General features: G+C 44.5%; 1 protein-coding gene across 1 annotated transcript; it reads right to left on the bottom strand.

The window, feature by feature from the left end:
* Positions 1-16,987: 16,987 nt before the first annotated feature.
* KRT1 (keratin 1) lies at positions 16,988-22,472 on the bottom strand. Its single transcript, XM_081126246.1, has 9 exons — positions 21,831-22,472; positions 20,535-20,749; positions 20,167-20,227; positions 19,658-19,753; positions 19,329-19,493; positions 19,069-19,194; positions 18,516-18,736; positions 17,993-18,027; positions 16,988-17,887 (listed from the first exon to the last, which is right to left on the bottom strand). Exons 1-9 carry the CDS (start codon positions 22,398-22,400, stop codon positions 17,445-17,447), a joined length of 1,932 nt encoding a protein of 643 aa, XP_080982372.1. The 5' UTR covers positions 22,401-22,472; the 3' UTR covers positions 16,988-17,444.
* Positions 22,473-23,278: the final 806 nt, after the last annotated feature.

Below are 23,278 nucleotides of genomic sequence, written 5' to 3'. Positions count from 1 at the left end.
CCCTTCCCCATCCCAGGTCCCAGCCCTGCTCAGTACTAACCAGCCACTCATTACAAAGCTCATGGTTCAGGGGATGAGTCTTCCCCCACAAATGACTATTTCTTTTATTTTTATTTATTTTTTATTTTTTTATATATCTTTATTGATTTCAGAGAGAGGAAAGGAGAGGGTGAGAGAGAGATAGAAACATCAATGATGAGAGAGTCATTGATCGAGCCCACAACCCGGGCATGTGCCCTGACCGGGAATCGAACCCCGATCTCCTGGATCCCAGGTAGACGCTCAACCGCTGAGCCACACCCGGCCAGGCATGACTATTTCTTTTAAAAAGACTCTTGAATGAAGCCATAGGAAAGAATGAAGGGCAGGACTCCACCCTGGTCCTCAAAGAAGCAGCCTCTCCTGGGTTCCCCAGCTAAGCCCCTGCTCATTGGGCCCACCTCACACTTCAGTGTGTTGTCAAGGAAGAACAATGGTGGTAACGATAGCTGCCTCCCTGTAACACTGCAGGTCACTCTCACAGGTGTTGTCTCATTTTGACAATCTCCTCCTGAAATAAGTTGGACAAGGATAATTATGCTCATTTCACACATGAGGAAACTGAGCCTCTAACGGAATGAAGAGACCTGCTTGAGATCAACAGATGAGGACATGGCAGACCTAGGACCAACATCTTTAGGATTCGCATTCTTCCGTGAACCCCATTTATATCTACTCCACCCTTGCCTGCCCAATCCCTGCTCTCAACACAGAGGTTTAATGAGAGGGAGCTGCCCCTCTGAAAGGCTCTCCACCTCAGTCTAGAATCTGTCCTAACAGCTCAAAAACATGTAAGAGACCACTCTCACTGACACCTTCATTTTTATAATAAAGAGACTGAGTTCAATGATTTGTTAAAGTCTGGTGACTAAAGGGTGACAGAGCAGGAACCCAGCCCAGCAACTCTGCCACCAAACCATATCGCTGGACAGCTTGGAGTTTCAGAGCCAAGAAAGGCCTCAGCTAGACTAACAGCAGGGGCTTAATATATACCACAGTCAACACCCAATTACCCACAGAGACAATGGAAGACAGGAAGTGAACAGAAGCTGTGTCCTTTCCAGGCTTCTAAATCTTTCACTGCAACACTCCCCCAGGGATGTTAGATGACAAACAGACAGCTCCTCCTTACCCACACTCTTGTGGGTGGCCAAGGAAGGGGCTAATAGGTTGGGTTCAGAATCAAGATAATCCAACCCTTGTTCCATCAGACCCTTAGTAGCCGCATGTTGGTGTTTATCCTGCCATTGGATGGACTGCATTTCTTCTCCTGGTCCTGCCAGGTGCACAACTCTTCATGGTGGCACGTGGCAGGTCACAAGTGCCAATAAGGTAGCATGAGGCTCCTGCCACACCACCTTGCCTCATAGCCTGATGTCCTCACTATGGAAACCTTGTTTATATATCAAAACAAGAGAGAAAATTACTGAAGAGAAGGCAGCCAAAAATAGGACACTCCCCCTGGATCTCAAATGTTAACCTGTGAATGTCGATAAGGGATGGTTTAAATTGAAGAACCACCTACTGCTTCCTTCAGGGACACAAAGATATTATACTATGCTCTCGACTTGCCCAGAATGTTCTTCCAGCTCCACCAGGTGTAGAACAAAAGGAAATCAACTGTGCTGACAATGGGAGAAACTTAAGACTGGTAACAAAAGGGACGAATAAACTACCCTACTGTGTACAGAGTAGGAATGTGGAGAGTAGGAATGTATGGGTTATTGGATCCAGAAAGCTAAGCCAGGGACCTGCCCCTCCCCACACGCCTCCGCATCTTCCAAATAATTGAGGTTAATTAAGGATCTAGAGCTAGAGGAGGGGCAAGATGGCTTCACCTTGATCTTCACCTCATGCACAGTTTGCCAAGAACAATCCAAGCTCAAGGATTGAATTCTGGCATTTTTTTAACTGAACAAAAATGTTCTCCAAATCACCTATCAGATCAACCCAAACCAAGGCTAAACATTTATTCTTTTTTAAATAACTGGTCAAAATATTCTGGCAGGAAAAGAGAAGATTATGGAGTATTGAGGAGGATTATGGAGAAAGGAGGCAGCCATGGGGCTCCAGCTGTAAGTGCTCCCTCCAGGGTTTGGCTTTCCAGGGAAGCCCCCCGCCCCCTTCCTGGAAAAGGCCAGCCTACTTGTATGTCTCCAGCGGAGACTCACTCATCAGCTCACAGGACAACCTCTACCACTGTCAAACACTGGACCTGGACGGAAGCTCTTCTTTAGGGTGACCCCTGTCACTTCCAAGCAAAAACAGTCCTGATCCTCTTCTGTACAACAATGGTGTGGTGCATCTTCAGTGAACATAACTGTCACATCCACCCCCGATCATCTTTAATCTCCTTCCAAGCCCCTTCTCTGCCCCAGTTCTTGCCCCTTGAGGTCGCACCAGCTTTTCAATAGGTCACTCAGAACTTTTCAAGTGCTCAGGACTGAGTTCAACATCCAGAGGGGAGAACTTTTTCTGTACCAAGAGGGATTTAGCTGCTTCCTTATGTCTTTATGAACAGAACCAAGAAAAGTCTTTTTTTTTAATTATTCCCACCCTGGCTAGTGTGGCTCAGTTGGATGGATGTCTTCCCATGCACCAAAAGTGTATCTATTCTGATCAGAGCACGTGCCCAGATGTGGGCTCCATTCCCGGTAGGGGGCGTATAGGAGGCAGCCAATCAATGTTACACTCTCACAGAGATGTTTCTCTTTCTCTCTCCCTCTCCCTTTCTCTCTCATCAAGTCAATTAAAAAATATATATTCCCAAGAAGTTTTCTGAAATATCCATACTACATCATCTTCACTCTCACCGGCCCCGGGAGCTGCTGCCTTGCCATGACCAATACGGGTCCCACCGTTGTGTGTAAAGGAGCCTTTGTACCAGCAGAGGACACTCCATCCTGTCTAGACAGAGCTAACAGGGCCCATTGACAGATGGGAAACTGGGCGTGGGCATCAGGGAGGGGTGAGAATAACCCAATGTGAACCTCGAAAGGTCACAAGTTGACTAAGACTGTGCCATTTTTCTGATAATAGATTGGCAAGGAGTGCCGCATTCCTTCCAGCGGATATGGGAGGGGCAAGCACAGTGACACAGAGCATTGCAAGGCATCCTGGGTATCCATACTTACAACAAACAACCAAAATTTGCTGGCACCGCCCAAATGTCTCATGGGCATCTTTATCTTGCCTTTCCTCTGGCACAAGACTCCATTCAACTGCAGCTCCAGAAAGCAACTCTATAGACCGCGTCTCTGGCCTCCAGCTGTAGTCAGTCCAGTTGCCATGCCCTCTTCTCAAGGAAAGAAGCCCATAGTTGTAGTACCCACTTCATTCCTTTCACCTGCCCAAATCCTCACCATATTTCTAGTCTCTTCTCAACGTGTAGCTCCTGCAGGAAACTTCCACTCACATTTAACTTCTTTTCCTGGCTGCTTTTGAAATGTGCTTCCCTCTTGGTTTCCACGACACCATGTTCTCTCACTTCCTCCATCCTCCATCTCTATGAATGTTCCTCTACATTCTTTACTAACGTCTCTGTCTTGTCTAGGCAGAGTGGTCTTGGGATTCTGTTCTTGATTTTCCTCTCTCTCTCTCTCTCTCTTTCAGAGAATAAGTTTCTTTAATGGCAAATGAAATAGAAACTAATGGAAGTAGTTACACAATTCAGGTGTCCACACAATATATTCTCAGATGGAGATAAGGCCTTTCTACAACCTTTCTCCCTCAACACACACACACATGCACACACACACACATAGAAAATAGTACAATTGAAAATATGTGCCTCATATTCTCACTTTAATGTTCTCAAAATGTCCTTAGCCACAAAATGTCACAAAACAGCAGTATTGCCAAAGAGAATTTTGGATTCTATGGAGACATTCCTTGCTTGTCTGTGATATTGGGGGTGGGGGGAGGGTTACTGACATTTGGTGAGCAGGATCCAGATTATGCTTGACCCCCCTGCACAATTTTTAAAAGTTCGACCAGTTATAATGGCTCAACCAGAACCCAGCTCCATACCACATACATATGCAAAGTATTTTTGCTCAGTTTTCAGATGTGCTGAGTTGGAGAAATACAGCTACTGTGTACATCAAAAGAAGAATATTTTGGTTTTTTGTTTTGTTTGTTGTTTTGTGTGTTTTTTCATTAGAAAGCTTACAGGGTTTTCACCTTTTTGGAAAATTGTGTCATCAATGACAAAGTTGTTCATTGTATTTAAGTTGCCCATACAGCATTCCTACATCAGCCTGCATTTGTAGCTAATTGAATGCATGGTAATTCTACCTGTCAGTGCAAGCATCTGATGCCTCATTATGTCTTCTAACATGGTCCTCCTTGAGAACTTACAATGTGAAATATATATAATATTATTACCAGTATTTTTCCCTTCTGTGTATCCTTTATATTGCAGTTAAATCATTGTGTTGGCATTTTTTAATTATATGTGATTGTAAGGTATACTCTGTTTTTCTTTTCTTGGCAGTAAAAGGGTGTTACTTTAATTTTTGCCATAAAAAACAGGTCAATGAGACTGATACCTTTAGAATTACTGACCTAAAGAAAGAATATTCTTTTCACTTTCTTTTTTTTTTTAATTTTATTTTTGTTAAAAATATTACAAATGTCCCTTTTTCTCCCCAATGACCCGTTCCACCCCGTCCCATACCCCTCCCCAGTCTCTCTCCCCACCATTGTCCGTGTCCTTGGGTTGTGCATATATGCATATAAATTCTTCGGTTACTCTCTACCCCTCCATCCACCTGCCCTCCTCCCTCCCTCTGACATTCGTCAGTCTCATTTATGCTTCCATGTCATTGAATCTATTCTGTTCATCAGTTTATTAAGTTCTTTAGATTCCACGTATAAGCGAGATCATGTGATGTTTGTCTTTCTCTGCCTGGCTTATTTCACTTAGCATAATTTTCTCCAGGTCCATCCATACTGTCCCAAAGGGTAAGAGATTCTTCTTCTTTACAGCTGCATAGTATTCCATGGTATAAATGTCCCACAGCTTTTTTATCCTCTCATCTACTGATGGGCACTTGGGCTGTTTCCAGATCTTAGCTATTGTAAACTGTGCTGCTATGAACATAGGGGTACATATGTTCTTTCTGATTAATGTTTCAGGATCCTTAAGATACATTCTTAGGAGTGGAATCACTGGGTCAAAAGGCAGCTCCATTTTTAATTTTTTGAGGAACCTCCATACTGTTTTCCATAGTGGCTGCACCAGTCTGCAATCCCACCAGCAGTGTACTAGGGCTCCCCTTTCTCCACACCTTCGCCAGCACATGTCGTTTGTTGATTTGTTGATGGCAGCCATTCTGACAGGTGTGAAGTGATATCTCATTGTGGTTTTAATTTGCATCTCTCTGATGATTAGCGACGTTGAGCATTTTCTCATGTGTCTCTTGGCCATCTGTATGTCCTCTTTGGAGAAGTGTTTATTCAAGTCCTTTGCCCATTTCTTAATTGGGTTGTTTGCCTTCCTCTTGCTGAGTAATATGAGTTCTTTGTACACTTTGGAAATTAGCCCCTTATCAGATTCATCCTTGGCAAATATGTTTTCCCAGAATGTGGGGTTCCTTTGTATTTTGAGGCTGTTTTCTTTCACTGTGCAGAAGCTTTTTAGTTTGATGTTGTCCCATATGTTTATTTTTTCTTTTGTTTCTCTTGCCCTAGGAGATGTATCAGTGAAAAGTCCACTATGTAGGATGTCTGTGACTTTACTGCTTATGTTTTCTTCCAGGGTTTTTATGGTTTCATGACTTACATTTAAGTCTTTTATCCATTTTGAGTTTATTTTTGTGTATGATAAAAGTTGGTGGTCTAATTTCATTTTTTTTTTTTTTTTGCATGTATCTGTCCAATTTTCCCAGCACCACTTATTGAAGAGGCTGTCTTTACTCCATTGGATACTCTTGCCTCCTTTGTCAAATATTAACTGACCATAATGGTGTGGGTCTATTTCTGGGGTCTCTGTTCTGTTCCATTGATCTATATGCCTGTTGTTGTACCAATACCAGGCCGTTTTGATTACAGTGGCTTTGTAATACAGTTTGAAGTCCTGTAATGTGATCCCTCCCACTCTGTTCTTTTTTCTCAAGGTGGCTGCAGCTATTTGGGGTCTTTTTTGGTTCCATATAAATTTTCAAAATGTTTGTTCTAGGTCTGTGAAATATGCTGTTGGTATTTTAATAGGGATTGCATTGAATTTATAAATTGCTTTGGGTAGTATAGACATTTTAATGATATTAATTCTTCCAATCCATGAGCATGGTATCTTCTTCCACTTGTTTAAATCTTCCTCTATTTCTTTTTTCAGTGTCACGTAGTTTTCTGAGTACAGGTCTTTTACATCCTTGGTTAAGTTTATTCCTAGGTATCTTATTTTTTTAGTTGCAATGCTAAATGGTATTGCTTTTTAGTTTCTCTCTCTGAAAGTTCATTGTTGGTGTATAAGAATGCCATTGATTTCCGGATGTTGATTTTGTATCCAGCTACCTTGCCAAATTTGTTTATCAAATCTAGTAGTACTTTGATGGAGTCTTTAGGGTTTTGTATGTACAATATCATGTCATCTGCAAATAATGACAGTTTTACTTCCTCCTTTCCAATTTGGATACCTTTTATGTTTTCTTCCTGTCTGATGTCTATGGCGAGGACTTTCAGTACTATGTTGAGTAAGAGTGGTGAAAGTGGATATCCCTGACTTGTTCCTGTTTTTAATGGAAATGGTTTTAGTTTTTGCCCATTGAGTATGATGTTGGCTGTAGGTCTGTCATATACGGCCTTTATTATGTTGAGGTATGATCCCTCTATTCCCACTTTGCTGAGAGTTTTTATCAGAAATGGGTACTGGATTTTGTCAAATGCTTTTTCTCCATCTATTGATATGATCATATGATTTCTGTCCTTCATTTTGTTTATGTGATGTATCACATTTATTGATTTGCAGATGCTGTACCAGCCTTGCATCCCTGGAATAAATCCCACTTGGCCATGATGTATGATCTTTTCAATGTATTGCTGGATCCGGTTTGCTAGTATTTTGTTGAGGATTTTGGCATCTAAGTTCATCAGGGATATTGGCCTGTAATTTTCTTTCTTTGTAGTGTCTTTATCTGGTTTTGGGGTTAGGATGATGCTGGCCTCATAGAAAGAGTTTGGGAGTTTTCCCTCCTCTTGAATTTTCTGGAATAGTTTGAATAGAATAGGTGTTAATTCTTCCTTGAATGTTTGGTAAAACTCGCCTGTAAACCCATCTGGTCCAGGACTTTTGTTTGCTGGGAGTTTTTTGATTACTGCTTCAATTTCATTAGTTGTTATCAGCCTATTCAGGTTTTCTGCCTCTTCTTGATTCAGCTTTGGAAGGTTGTATGCTTCTAGGAATTTGTCCATTTCCCCCATGTTGTCCAATTTGTTAGCATATAGTTGCTCATAATATTTTCTTACAATCCTTTGAATTTCTGTTGGGTCAGTTGTTATATTGCCTCTTTCATTTCTGATTTTATTTATTTGGGTCCTCTCTCTTTGTTTCTTAGTGAGTCTGGCTAAAGGTGCATCAATCTTATTTACCTTTCAAAGAACCAGCTCTTGGTTTCATTGATTTTTTTGTATTTTTTTTTTTAGTCTCTATGTCATTAATTTCTACTCTGATTTTTATTATTTCCTTCCTTCTACTTCCTCAGGGCTTTTCTTGCTGTTCTCATTCTAGTTCTTTTAGTTGTTGTGTTAGATGGTTCATTAGATCTTTTTCTTGTTTCTTGAGATAGGCCTGTAATACTATGAATTTTCCTCTCAGGACTGCTTTGGTCCCATAGATTTTGGGTTATTGTCTGTTCATTTTCGTTACTTTCCTTGAAGTGTTTGATCTCTTCCTTGATCTCATTGGTAACCCATTCATTGTTTAATAACATGCTATTTAGCCTCCATGTGTTTGAATATTTTTGAGTTTTTTAATACTGGTTGATTTCTAGTTTCATGGCATTGTGATCCGAGAAGATGCTTGATATGACTTCAACCTTCTTATATTTCTAGAGACTTGCTTTGTGCCCTAACATGTGGTCTATTTTTGAGAATGTTCCATGTGCACTTGAGAAGAATATGTATTCTGCTGCTTTGGGGTGAAATGTTCTGTAAATGTCAATTAAATCCATTAGGTCTAGTGAGTCATTTAAGGTCTGTGTTTCCCTGTTGATTTTTTTGTCTTGATGATCTGTCCAATGCTGACAGTGGGGTGTTAAAGTCCTCCACTATGATTGTGTTGCTGTCAATCTCCCCCTCAAAGTCCCCCAAGAAATTTTTTATATATTTAGGTGCTCCTATATTGGGTGCATAAATGTTTATAAGCGTTATTTCCTCCTGTTGGATTGATCCCTTTAGTATTATGTAGTGACCATCTTTGTCTCTTGTTATGGTCTTTATTTTGAAGTCTGTTTTGTCAGAAATAAGAATCGCTACTCCAGCTTTCTTTTCCTTTCCATTTGCATGGAATATTTTACTCCATCCTTTCACTTTTAGCCTGTGTGAGTCTTTTGCTCTCAGGTGGGTGTCTTGTAGACAGCATATATTTGGGTCCTGTTTTCTTATCCATTCATCTACCTTATGTGTTTTGATTGGACCAATTATTCCATTTACATTTAAGGTTACTACTGATATAAGCTTATTTAATGCCATTTTTCCCCTTTATGCTGATGTACTTTTCTCTCACTATTCCTTCTTTTTTCTTAAAGCAGTCCTTTTAGCATTTCTTGCAATGCTGGTTTAGTGGTACTGAACTCCTTTAGCCTTTTTTTGTCTGGGAAGCTCTTTATTTCACCTTCAATTTTAAATGATATCCTTGCTGGATAAAGCAATCTTGGTTGCATGTTCTTGCTTTTCATTACTTGCAGAACTTAATGCCACTCCCTTCTGGCCTGAAGAGTTTCTGTTGAGAAATCAGCTGTCAGCCTTATGGGGGTTTCCTTGTAGGTCACTGGTTGTCTCTCTCTTGCAGCCCTTAAAATTTTCTCTTTGTCCTTGACATTTGCCATTTTAATTATGATGTGTCTTGGAGTGGGTCTCTTTGGGTTCCTCTTGTTTGGAACCCTCTGTGCTTCCTGAACTTGTGTGGCATTCTCTTTTGCCAGCCTGGGGAAGTTTTCTATCATTATTTCCTCCACCAAGTTCTCTATCCCTTGCTCTCTTTCCTCCCCCTCTGGCACTCCTATAATGTGAATGTTGTTTCGATTCATGTTGTCTCAAAGCTCCCTTAGACTGTCCTCATGACTTTTAAGTGTTTTTTCTTTTTGCTGCTCTGATTGTGTGATTTTTTTCTACCTTGTCTTCTAAGTCACTTATACTATCCTCTGCTTCATTGAGCCTGCTTTTAATTCCTTCCAGTGCATTATTGATATCAGATACATCATTCTTTATCTCTGTCTGAGTTTTGTTTATGGTATTTTTTTTTTCATGGTTTCACTAAGGTCCTTGATCTTATCATCTAGTGTTTTCTTAAGTTCCTTGAACATCTTCATCATCAGTACTCCGAGCTCCGTTTCTGATAACTTGCTTAACTCCATCTCGTCAAAGTCTTTTTCTGTTGATTTTTCCTTTTCTCTAATTTGGGGGTTGTTTCTTTGTCTCCCTATTTTGGTAGGTCTTAGTGTTTGTATCTATATATTAGATATATTTGCTGTCTCCCAGTCTTGTGGGATGGGATTTTGTCTTGTGGGTCTAGTGGACCCCAAAGGTATGTTTTCCTTATACTTCTGAGCTCTTTGCTCTAGGTGTGTCCCTCTTGTGGGTGTCCCTTTTGTGGTTTCTTTATGTTTTCCTGTTGTGGTTGGGTCTAGATTGTCGTTGATCAGTCCTTGGGAGGACCCTCCTCTCAGGTTGGCCAACTGTGTCTCAGCCCCAACCTCATCATGTAAGCTGTTGTATGGGTGCTGGCAAGGCAGGACAATACACAACTAAACTTCCAGGAAACAAGAGAGATCTTACAAAATATCTTGACAGTCACAATGAAAACAACTCATGTGAAAATAGAACTGGGAGAGTGAAGGGAGAACACACACCAAAAAAATGCTTAAAAAAAAGAAAGAGAGAAAAAAAAAAGTAGCGCTTAGAGAGAGAGATGTATATTGTTGTTAATATTGGTGAAAATTTAGAAAATAATAAAAAGCTAAAATGTAATAAATAGAGAAGCTATTGGGAGATAACAGAAGCAGAGAAAATATTCTGAAAGAAGGGCCAGCAAAAAAAAATTAAGGGAGAGAATAGGAATAGGGTAATAGTTGAAAATGAGAAAACAAAAATACAATAAAGAGAATAAGAGAAACTAACAATCGAACAAAAAGACAGGAAGACAGAAGGGAGGACAACAAAAGGAAGAAAGAAAGGTAGAAAAAGAAAAAGAAAAAGAAAAAGAAAAAGAAAAAGAAAAAAAAGAAAAAGAAAAAAAAGTTATGCCAATGGATCAAGAGGAGAGAGAGAGATATAGCCCAGGCAGGGACAGAGTCCTGTAAGAGATTTGGTGGAAACTATAGAGGAAAGCAGTAAACTTGGTTATAATGATAAAGTCCCAGTTGTTAAGCAGGGAATATCAAGAAAGTCTTGATAGTAGAAGCAAGGATAAAACAAATCAAAGCAAATAACCAAAACAAAACTGAAAACAAGCTAAGCAAGACAAAATTCTTTTATAAAAAAGAGAAAAAAAATAGTAATAAAGTGTTTAAAAAAAAATTTTTTTTAATTATTATAAAATTTAAAAAAGAAGAAAAAACAAATTTTCTCCCCTTTCTCTTCTTCCTAAGGAAAAAAAGAGAAAAAAAAACAAACAAACACACAAATAAAAAACAAACAAAAAAACAAAAACAAAACAAAAAAACAGAAGAAAAAAAGATAGTCAATCAGGTGAGTTTCTTCTGGGCAACTTATGTTGTCTGAGGGTCACTGTTTTGTGTGCTGATTTCAGTTCTCCTGGGAGGTACTTGTGTATCACCCAATGTGAGGAGCTGCCTAGGTTTGGCTCTGGTGTCCTTAGGTAGATGGTGGGCCACCTCCTCTTGTCAACTGTTTTGCAACCTTGTAGTTGCCTGGTCTTACTCCAGAGTCTTCTGTAGAGTCTTTAGGGTGCAGGGTGGCTAGTGTAGCTCAGGGCATCACTCCCCTTAGAGGTTTCACTGTCAGGTGCTCACTCTGCGGGAGTTAGTCTCTGCTCCACCGCCAGCTCCTCAGTCCCTACCCTGTCATCTGATTCTGGTTCCCCAGGCTCTGGCCTGCTGCAGCTTCAGATTGATTTCAGCCTATTGCCTTTTCTGTATGGGCTGTTTCAGCAGCCTGGGCTCAGTGAGTTCGATTAAAAACACATCCTGGTGAGCCCTTTGCCTGCCCAGCCCCCAGCAGGGGTTTTCAGCTTTTCCTCCAGCTCCCAAATAGCCCCTGAGGGTCTTATTGTTGTGATGTCCTCCTGTGAGCCTCTCCCTTCTCCCTCAGGACTGTGCCCTGTGGGGGTGTCTGGGGCTTCAGTGAGCAGGACCCGCCCCTTTCCTGTTGGGGGCGGTGCTCCCAGCTGCAGGAGAGGCCGGTGGGCTCCGCCCCTCCCTTCCCAGCTCTGGTTGGCTGGTCACACCAGGCCCGCCCCTCAGACCATCTACTGTGCAGACGCCAATCCCAGCCTCCGCTGGTCTGTCCCCGCAGTGCCCGCTGGGAAGGTGGGAGTCAGTTCAGCCATCAAACTCACAAATGCACAAAGCAACACACAGGCAGAGAGTCTGCCCCGCAAGATCCTACCTCCTGCACACCCCAGCCCCAGCGGGAGGGGACCCAAAGTCAGCTCCACGCAGCTCCCCGCACTGCTGGTCTCAGCAAAGCTGGGGCGGCTCCACGGGCCACCACAGAGCCCCTCAGGGCTGGTCACAGATCCCAGCCTCTTCGCACTGGGAGCTCAGGGTGGGAGGTCTCCTCCCCTCCCCCATGCCACGCAGATTCAGCGCTTTCTGGGGCTCAACACAATACCTCACAGGGAGGCAGAGGGTCCCCGTGTGCGGCTGCTCAGCGCGCTCCTCTGGTCCCTTACCACTCCGGTGCCACAGACCTTGGGACAGCCTTCCCTATGGTCACCCCCCCCCACACCCAGCACTAGAAGCCACTAGAGGCTTTGTTTCCTAGGAAGGCGCTGTCTGCCTCTAGAGGCTTTGTTTCCTAGGAAGGCACCGATCCCTCCGGGACTCACCACTCCCCTGGGCCCCTCTGCCCTGTGCGCGGGGCGCTCCTTCCCCTCTCGTCGCTCCGGGTGTGGGGTCCCTGCTTTTGGATGCCATCCACACTCCCAAGGGGAGGGAGCTTTGCAGCCTCCAAGCCTCCGGGCTCGGAGCCCAGCACAGGCTTCAGGGGGGACTCCCCCTTCCTACACCCCCCCTCTCTTACTGGACTCCGTGATGTTTCTTCAGTGCTCCCCACTCACACTCCGTCCACTCAGGTATGTTTCTCTGGTTTGTTAGAACTGGGCAGTTGTATGAGACTTCCTCATAGTTCCTCCAAGTGACTGATAGAAGGTTCCCATTCCAGTGAAATCTGTCCTGTGGACTTGGCTCCTAAAATTCCATGTGAAACCATAGGCTCTGGTTGAAGATCATCTTATGGAATTCTCTCTTCAATGAGCTAGTGAACAGCCCCTGCGTCTAGTGAAGATCCTTCCCTAAGGGAAGGAGTGGGATGGTGGAACTGAGCTAAACTGAACTAGGATCTGAGAAGCAAGTGTTGCAGGAGGAGTTGTTGGATTCTGTTGTTTTCCCAGGGGCACTAGATGGTTGTCTTGGGCCTGGAATTTTTGGAGAGGACACAGTTGGTGTGTGTGGGCAGGGGAGGAGGGAGAAGAAGGTGGGAAAATTGTTCTTCTCTAGAGTTAGATGGAGCCAAGAGCTCTATTAGAGAGGTGGCTGTGTAAGAGCCACACAGCTATGGAAAGAAACTTTGGCAAGATATAGAAGGAAGACTGGCCACCAAATTGATGGCTACAACATTGTGGCCATTCAAGGAAGAAGAATGGCCCAAAGGGAGCCCCAAGGCTCTGTTGGTCAATGGGTGGAGGGAAGGATTCTGTCCTTCCAGCTGAGACTCTAGGAAGGAGACACAATGGTCTAGACCCAAGAAGAAGAGATGTGTGCAGATATCTTAAAGTAAGGGAAAAATGCTGAGACTGGGTCATAGGCTGTGCCATATTGACCAAAGCCACAGCCAGGTTCCAAAGGCTTATCTGCTGAAGAGCATGCAACTCCCATCTCAGTGGAGTGGAGACAGTCCTGTCTGCTGGGGTGGGAAGGCCAGGGTGGCAGGACATCTGAGAAAGGAGAATAAATACATATGTACATTTTTGCTTGCAAGTGTATTGATACCTTTGCAAGGACACCCAAGACTATGGTTGCCACAGAGAAAGGGAACCCAGTGGTGGGAGATAGGAGAACTTTTGTCACACTTGTGCTTGTGGATTTCTCTCCTTCTGAATATTGTTACTTGGATAAGCACCAAGTTTCAAATCTACACTGGGCAGGCAAGGATAAAATACTGGAGTCTAGGATTTTGAGAGGTCATCACCAGATCCGGCAGACCTCAGTATCTTGGCTGGATAGCCCAGGAAGAATTATCACTAATATTATGTCCTTTAAATTTTCTCCACTTGATCAAGTTTCTCCCATATATGTCTGGCTTTTTTACTAGGAGTTCTCTGCAATTCTCCTCCTACCCCTTCTTCCTGAGTTATCTGATGGTTTACTCTAAATTTCAAATTTGATGACTCTTCAGTGTACATGTCTAGCCCCAATAATTACCTGGATAGAGCAGAGGTACCTCAGAAGAACTAACCCACCATTTCTTCCCATGAGCCCTCTCGCTATATTGTTATTACCCAAACCAGGAACATGGAGCCACCCTGGACTCTTCCCTTTGCCTCACCCCAAGCACCCAACATTCAATTCCTCACCAAGTCCGAATGAATTGACTCCTATCTCCAGAATGCACATTCTCTTCCTCATTTCTGGCCACTCTACTACCTCTAAGGACTTGAACTAGAATGCAGATTTTAATCATCTTTTGCCTGCACCTTTGCAATAATCTCCCAACAACTCTTCCTACCTCCAATATGGGCCCCTCCAATCTGACCTGAGTGGTCCCATTGATACACCAATCTGACCAAGTCGCTCTATTAAATCCCTTTACTGGCTCTTCCTCACCTATCATAGATGTTTCAGCCATAAAATGTCTGGAAAATGACATTTCCCTGGGGAGATCTCCATAGGCAGACCAGATTCCTTAGGGAATATTCAAGTACAAGCTGAACCGTGGTTCAGTTCAATTCTTATTCCACTAGCAGTGAAGCAACCTGTTTCCCTCTCAGTGGCCCAGTACATAGTAGGTTGTAATAAGCCAGTAACTCCCCAAACCCCACCTGAGAATTTCTGACCTACAAACTATAGTCCAGACTCCATTGAGTGCCCACAAGTCTTTCTTGATTGGATCTGAGTAACTCTTCACCCTCGTTTCTTACCACTCATGTTCCTTCGGATGGCCAAATACTTTATGCAATTTTATTCTTTCATGTCTTTGCTCATATTATTCCATCTGCCTGAAGTGTCCTTCTCTGCCTTAAATGTCTTTATCTGCCTGGCAAACTCCTATTTATCCTCTAAAACTCTGCCAGGCATCACTTTTAATCACCCTCACTTCCATATGAACCATTCTTTGCCTTGTATGTTTCTACCATTGTGTGGGTCATGTGCATTGTAATAACATGTTTACATACTCTCCATCCCCCAAGTTTCTAAGCTCTTTGAGAACAAAACCATGTCACACTCATCATAGTACTCCAACGTTCACTCATCCCTGACACATGGTATGTGTGCAGGAACTATTCATTGAACTAAAAAGAATCCAGATTTTTCCTTTAGTCTTTCTAATACTAATGTATTTGGGCATTTTATCCTACTCAATTTAGTTCTATATTATGTACTGACTTACACAGGGTTTTCATTTGGTCCTTGTGGCTTTACAAGTTTGGTAAGTTTCACTGTTAATTATAGTGGTCTCTATTTCATGTCTGACCTTATGAAGAAAACCCAAATCCAAACAAGGTGAGCAGGGGTATTCCCAATATTTAAATGTGACTAAAGAAAATGTGTATGTCCCAGGCTGTGGCCCTAGAGGTTTACTCTCCCATGGAGAAGGTAAAACATTGCCCTCCCTCAAGGCCACCCAATTCCCACTGTTCTAAATCTCCTTTTGTGGCTAAATCCCAGGTATGTTGGTAACAGGCACGGGAGGTTCTGGTATTTCAGTCACTAAAACTGTAGTTTCCCCCACAAGCTAAAACATGGACATTCTGGTTCACACATCCCTCTCTTATGTGTTTGGTTCAAAAATATTTGTCCTCCAGAGCAGATTTGACAAGTGCATTAAGAAAATCAATTTTATGTCCCTACAGAGCTGTCACTGGGCCACAGGGACCAGATCAAGTTACTTTCCTTCTTGGTGGCCCCTGACAGCCAGTCACTGCCTTCTACTTCTTTGTCACTCTTTTAAAATTTTACTTAACTACTTCTGTGTAACACATTCACAGTTCACAAAGCCTTTTCAAGTTATGTATTTCATTCTTCTGATGTCTAGAGGCATATAGTCTCATCCCCATTTAACCTACAAGAAAGCTGAGGCTCAAAATGGTTGAGTGACTTGTCCAAGGATCCACACATCCTGTAAACTGTGGGTTATTTTCCTTTCCCTGCCCCTTAAATACCGCAGTAAATGAAACTCTAAGTCAAAGTTGTTGTTCTTTCTATCCACTAGCATGCTGTCCAGACAGGAAGCAGCTCTGATGAAGGGGTGACTGGAGGGGAGAGCTAAAGCTCACCAATTGTACTTCCATAAAATCCTTATTGATCTGTATACCCTCCATTCTCCCTTGGGTTGACACTGAAGCTAAGAATATTTTTTCTAATTGGAAGCCACAAAAACTGATCTTCAGAGAAGCTGACTTTTTCCTGGTCATAGAAGTACTGGGAAGCTGACGTTCATCGGTTCCTTAGAGCAAACTACATGGACATTCTGGTTCGCACATCCCTCTCTCATGCGTTTGAGACCAAAGCGACAGTGCTACAACTGACAGATCATCATCACCACCGTTACTGTTGAAACTGGCACTCACTGAGGGCTTACTATACGCTAGTCATCTTACTCATTCGCACAATCATTCCCACAAGGGAGGCTTATCATCCCCATTTTAGAGGTCATAAAACTGAGGTGCAGAGAGGTCTGTAACTTGTACATTATTACTGAGCTAGTAAATGATGGTGGCAAGACCCAAATCCAAGCATATCTGAACCCAGACTTCCATGCTTCTGGCCACTATGCTATCCCATTGTACTACTTCACAAGTATAGGCGATATGTCCACACATGAACTTAGATTAGGTAGAGCTTTGGGTAGAAGCCTGAAAGAGAAAGGAAATAGATATCCAGCGCTCCACTACCACCCGTGGTTCCTGAACTCCCCAGACCAAAGTCTGTGTTCTGTCTGCAGTAGCTGTTGACCTGTGTTACCCATTCTCACCACTGGCTGTTCACGTGAACAATTACTTTTCCATGTAATACTTTCCCCTCTTCTCAATGCCAAACTCCTCTTTCCCAACCTGCTTGCTCACTGCCCTTGTCAAGAAAACCTTCTCAGATGAATAAAACCTGCTACCCCAGTCTCTCCATTTCTCCATGACGTATCTGCCCTTTGGAAAAGAGCTCGTGTAGTTAAATGTTAAATATTTAAAGCTACACGTTGCCTGAACAGCCTCCCCATATAGCTCATGTTCGTGTGTCCCAACTTCCCCATATGCCATGCGGCTCTAGGGTCTTCTTTCCCTCCCACAAAGTACCCATCAAAGTGCCATGAACAAAGGAATTTGAGACTCAGGGAATTTCAAATGCAGTTTATTGCAGCACCACAAGGAAAGAGGAGTTTAAGACCTGTCCACAAAGTCAATCAACTGGCTTACACCACACATTCAAAACCAAAGCAGCACAGAGCTTGCTGCAAGAGATAGGATAGTGATAAGCTGGCGTGTTCATTGCAAGACAAAGAAGCCTTGGGTCTCAGCCGCCCTCCGCCTCCGGCTGCCTTGGGAGGCGCTTTGAAGTGTAATGTGCCTCAGGGGGGCTGCTCAGCTGTTTCTGAGACAAAGCACAGAGCAGGGTCGGAGCCAGGGGCTGAGCTTGCCGCAGACTTAAAACTTCTTTGGGAAGCAGAGCAGAAAGGAAAGAGCTGGGGAGCCAAGGTAACAAGTAGCTTATTTCTTCAGTAAGGCTGGGGCAACTGGCCTTAATCTCAACCAGCATGTTTGGTAGTGATGGAGAGGGAGCGCTAACGCCGCTTTATCTGGTCCCTCGGGAATAGCTGCTAGAAGTAAACTTCACGCTGGAACTGCCACCGGAGGTCTTCGTGGCCCCAGAGCTGGATCCCCGGCCTCCAGCGGACCCGCCGAAGCTGCCTCCGGAGCTCCCCCCGCCGCCGGAACCGCGGCCGCCGGAGCTGCCGCCGCCGCCAGAGCCGCCTTTGTGGCCGCCGCTGCCGCCGTAGCTGCCGCCGCCGTAGCTGCCGCCGCCGTAGCTGCCGCCGCCGTGGCTGCCGCCGCCGTAGCTGCCGCCGCCGTGGCTGCCGCCTCCGTAACTGCCGCCGCCGTGGCTGCCGCCGCCGTAACTGCCGCCGCCGTGGCTGCCGCCTCCGTAACTGCCGCCGCCGTGGCTGCCGCCGCCGTAACTGCCGCCGCCTCCTCGGCCACCACCTCCGCTGATGCTGGTGTGGCTGGTGCTCACAGCTGCAAGGGGACACTCAGTTACCTTCCATCCCAGCTCCCTTTCCAACCCAGCCAAACCTGCACAAACCCCTGAGAAGCCTGCACAGGCCCCTGAGTTGTACTTACACACGCTCACGTTCGGGGTGCACTCTCCAGACATCCTGCAGGAGAGAGAAAAGTGAAGCTCTGGTCACCCTCCAACTTCACAAGCGCCTCCCCAGGCCCTCTCAGCTGTCCCAAAGCTCCCACCTGGAGCTCCTCTTTGACCTAAAACCAATCCGGTCCCCTCTAGCCTCCCAGAACTCTGTCATTTTTCTCACAGACAGAAAGAAATCTCAGTCTAAATTAGTCAAGAGTCTTGCAGCTAATGCAGGTTACCTCTGACTTTGGCCAGGTGGCATCTGAGCCAGCCCAGATGAAGAATAAATTGCTCCATCTCAGAGCACTTCTTGAGAAGCTGTAGCCCTCAAAAAAAGAAAAGTGTGGACTCTGGCTCCCAAAGTGAAAGCAAGCCTTTCCTCCTGCACGTGTACCTTTCCTCTCCCCGAGCCCAGGACAAGCTGCGGTCACACAGCTGCATCTTTCAACAGCAGTCAGCTTGCAAGGGAGGAAGCCCATAAAGAGCCAAACTGCCCAGGGCCCTTCTCACCTGATTTCCTCTCCTTCCAAGAGGGCCCTGTAAGTGGCAATCTCCACATCCAGAGCCAGCTTGGTGTTCATCAGCTCCTGGTAGTCACGCAGCAGGCGGGCCATGTCCTCCTTGGCCTGGTGCAGGGCGTCCTCCAGCTCATTCAGCTTGCCCTGGGCGTCTTTGAGGGCATTCTCACCACGCTGCTCGGCATCGCTGATGGACTGCTGCAGCCCAGAGATCTGAGCGAGGAGAATCAGCACGTTACACACTCTCTCAATACCTAATCCCACCTTGGCCTTCTTATCTCAAATGGATCTCTCCACCCCAGTGAGGCCAGTACTCTGGGTCCAACAGAACCACAAGAACTTAAGTCACTTCATGCATTCACCTGCCTCTGGATAGCACATCACCATGTTGCTTACCTTAAAAGCCCTTAATGGTGATGCAGCAACCTCTCTTGGCTTGAGTCAAGGCCTCTCTACCCCTTGGCATTCTTCTAAATGCCTACCCTGAATCCTCTTCGCTGCCTTTGCTCTCACTCGCCACCTCCTAAGTAGGAAGACGCAAGTACCTGCTTCTTTACACTGTTGATTTCAGCCCTAAGTCTCTGGATCATCCGATTCAGCTCAGAAATCTCCATCTTTGAACTCTGCACGTTGTCCCCATGTTTGCCAGCAGTGATCTGGAGCTCTTCATACTAAAGATGATGGATCAGGTCAATTAGATGTGACAGAGTATATACCCTGGTTCACACACTCAAATATAAGGGAAAACATAGGGTAGTAAAACAAGACGTTTTGGGAAAACTGACCAGACATTCAACCCATTCACCTTGGTCTGGTACAGGGCTTCAGCCTCAGTCTTGCTCCTCTGGGCGATCTCCTCGTACTGGTTCTTGACCTCAGCGATGATGCTGTCCAGGTCCAGTTTGCGGTTATTGTCCATGGAGAGGACGACATTGGTGTCGCTGATATGAGTCTGCATCTGAGACAGCTCCTGCAAGACATAATAGTTCAGTGACTCTTATAGTGTTAAAACAGAAAACAACTTAGAGGGAGGGATCAGGAGATGGAAGATATATCTCTATTCTTCTGGACAGTGGTGGGTTCTGGTGTAAAAGTTCTCTACTTGGTAAACGTGGTCGAAATTAGAGGGCTTACCACTTGGTAGAGTGTTGTGAAGAAATCAATTTCCTGACGCAAATTGTCAACTTTGGCCTGAAGGTCCACCTTGGCCATGTAAGCAGTATCCACATCCTAGGGGAACAATAGACAGCATGAAGTCAGAGTCTTCCCAGGGCAAATCCCTCTCACTAGCTGTGAAGGGATGTTCCAAGTAGAAAAGGTGTTTGGGGTCTATTCCACACCTTTATATCACAGGTGGGTCAGAATCCCTAAACCGCCCCACCCCTGGGGTCACACACGAAGGAGCTTGCCTGATTTGCTGAGAACTCGCCTCCCCACTTACTACATGAAGTGCTGCGGGCCTTGGACAAGCAGAGCCTGGATAAGTCCAGGTCCATGGTAATGTGGAAGGGAAACTCTACTTTAGATATTTATCTGGCCCACTGCCTGCGTGTCCACATCATGACTTCTTTCTGCTTCATCATTGAAGACCCTGTTCTATTGTTGATTTTAGATGTGAGGTCCGTCCTACAGAATTTGCTCACCTTCTTGACAGTCACGAATTCATTCTCTGCGTTTGTCCGTTTGTTGATCTCTTCCTCATACCTGCAAGTGAGTGGGAGATTCAGAGAAGGCGAGGAGTGAAGTTTCACTTTCTAGACTAAAACTGGTACCGCTTCTCATCACTTTCCTATTCCTGGCCAAGGACATTTGGGCCACCCCTTTCTTCTGAGCAATAAAGCCACTAAACAATTTCCAGATTCTAAGAAGATGAAGATTTCTGAAAATGCCAGATTGATTTGCCTCTAACCTAAGAAAAGACATTGTTACATTCTGTTCATAGTCTCAGCTTGCCACTTTCTGGAGATGTTTTAGAACAGAAGTCAGGAATTGCCCGGCCAGGCGCCCTTACTTGTTCCGGTAATCTTCCACCAGGTCTTGCATGTTCTTCAACTCCGAATCCATTCGAGACTGATCGCCCTTCAGCTGGTCCACTCTGTTTCTAAGACTGTTGATGTACGACTCAAAGTAAGGGGCCAAGTCGTAGGTCCTAGTGGAGGTATTCACCTGCTGCAGCAGCTCCCATTTTGTTTGCAGCACCTGGTTCTGCTGCTCCAGGAACCGCACCTAAAAACACAAAACCTCATTACCCACTGATACAGAAGTGGAGCCCTATGGCCACTGGGCACCAAGGGCTGCCACATAGTGAGGCCTGTATCTCACTCAGCAAAGAACTTTGGTTCCCATCTCCCTGACCATGATAAACAGAAAATAGAAAGAGGGTGATCAAGTCAGCATCATCTTCAAAACAAAACCCAACTCACTGTTAATTCAGTGAAGCTTTAATTTCCCGGAGAGTGGCAATTATAGTACTATTTCAGTTGAAACTTTAGAAGAGAGTAGCTACACAAAAACCAAATAGCAAAGCACATATGAAATGACTGCAACCGCACTTTGAAATAGATACATGACACTTAAGAGATTTGCCTTCCAATTTTTTTAGGTCAGTTACCATAAAAATTGGTTTGCATTTCCTGAACACACACATAGTTGAAAGGTGTATTTGGAAAATCCAAAATTGAATTCCAAATCTATTGTGGATAACTTGCTTTGACATTATTATTGATGATTAAGCAAAAAGTAAAAAAAAAAAAAAAAAAAAAAAATGGTTTACATGTTTTTTCAGAGCAGATGCTTCAAAAATCTCCACTCTGATATGGTACCAATGTAAAATTCTCAGAGGACAGACCTCCCCTTTTGACAGCAGATGTTTGGCACCAACTATATACTTTCTGCTACAATATCCAATGCACTCTGTTTACACTCAACTTCTTTTTTATGCTTTGGAAGATTTTTTTCAGCGTTCTCATTTGCACCCTAGAAGACTGAGTTAGCCCATTTCCATTATCCTCATTCAACATATGTAAGTTCCAATTTAGCCCAAGATCTGAATTAAAAAATGCTTCAAGTGATGTCAGATTGACCTACATTTATGTGAACCTTAGACCCCTTTGTCCAAGAGAGAGTTTAGTCATTAGCATCATTCACAAGCATACTTCTAATATATCTCCTAGAAGACAATTCTACAGAATACCCTTTTAGTCATCTAAACACAGAAAGTTGAGGCTCAAACCCAAGCATGCCTTGGCTGCGCCACTCTCAAATGGACCAGGAGCAGTCTCCTGGCGCACTGAGCAGGTGAACTCACCTTGTCAATGAAGGAGGCAAATTGGTTGTTGAGGGTCTTGATTTGCTCTCTTTCTTGAGACTTTACTTTCTGGATCTCAGGGTCAATCTCCACATTGAGGGGCTGCAGAAGGCTCTGGTTGATGGTGACTTCCTGTATGCCACCAGGGGGGCAGGCAGGCCCAAAGCCACCACCAAAACCACCTCCACCAAAACCACCTCCACCAAAACCACCTCCACTGCCAAAGCCACCACCAAAACCACTGCTGCCAAAACCACCACCAAATCCACCTCCACCAAATCCACCACCCCCAAAGCCATAACCACCACCAAAACCACTACGTCCACCCCCTCTAGCCACACTCATGGAGATACTTTTACTGCCACCAAGGCTTACAAGACTTCGACTTCCAAAGCCACCACCGGCACCTCCTCCACCACATCCTCCACCTGAAAATCTCCCGCCACCACCTCCGCTTCGGCGCACAGAGCAGCTAGTGGCCCTGCGTTGTGAGCTGACCACCCCGGCAGAGCCGGAGCTGAAGCCTCCTCCGCTCCGGTACCCAGACCTGGAACTAAAGTGCCGACTCATGTTGACTTAGAGAGAGTAGAAGCAAAGTGGAGAAAGGGAAGGAGCTATCACTCCTCTACCCCAAGCACAGAAACCTCGCCTTATATACAGGGAGTGATTGGGCTTGGTCCTCGAGTCAGCGGGACGCAGTGCTACTCAAGGGTTTGGCTTGCCTGCAGCCATACAAGATTTTTACGAGCCTCAACAATACAATGAACACTACACCGCTCACTCCCAGGACGGTTCTCAAAGTTGCTGTGCATGCAAGATTGCTCATGTGGTAATCATTTTATCGGACAAAATCTCTCTACAAGTGCTTGCGACTTTAGGAAAAAGGGACCCTACATCTGCCACCTGGTGCTGCTTGATAAGATTTCATAACCTCCTGCCACAAAAATATGCAAGTTCCCATTCTTGTTTTGCCCTTGTAAGCTACTAAGATACTCTCTCCCCAGGCGTGGCAGGTACAGTTCCCCACACTTCATCTCAGAAGGAGCTCTCGGCCCATTTCTGAGATCTGCCCTCCAGACCCCAGATCTCACCAAGTTTTATCTTCTGACACAAAGTCAGAGCTCAGAACTTTAATAAGTGAGCAAGTAAAAGAAGCTATTTTTATTCAATGTTAGCTTTATACATGCACTGTACTAATATTAGAGGAAAAGCTTTATACATGCACTGTACTAATATTAGAGGAAAAGAAGCTGTCATCAAACAAGATGAGGGTAGCTGATCTGGAAGGACCAGAAGGAAAAGACATGTTCTTTCTAAATTTTCCAGTTGTTCCTTTTCCTCAAAGATAGACCAGGGCAAAAGACAGAGATGCCAGCAACAGAAAACAGATGCCATCCACATGCCCGTTGAAAAGCATATGAAGCAGTGAGGTGAGCAGATAGAAGCTA

This window comes from Miniopterus schreibersii (genome assembly GCF_964146895.1).
Source record: "Miniopterus schreibersii genome assembly, chromosome: 2".
Classification (NCBI taxonomy): domain Eukaryota; kingdom Metazoa; phylum Chordata; class Mammalia; order Chiroptera; family Miniopteridae; genus Miniopterus; species Miniopterus schreibersii.
Note: the sequence above shows the minus strand (reverse complement) of the source record. Positions and strands in the feature narration are given on the sequence as shown.

Bases quoted from the DNA above. Each gene is read 5' to 3' on its own strand.
- KRT1 (XM_081126246.1), bottom strand. From the start codon at position 22,400: ATGAGTCGGCACTTTAGTTCCAGGTCTGGGTACCGGAGCGGAGGAGGC. The intron at 20,750-21,830 runs GTGAGTTCACCT...TTGTGTTTTTAG, and splicing joins TTGCCTCCTTCATTGACAAG to GTGCGGTTCCTGGAGCAGCA. The intron at 17,888-17,992 runs GTAAGTACAACT...GTCCCCTTGCAG, and splicing joins CACCCCGAACGTGAGCGTGT to CTGTGAGCACCAGCCACACC.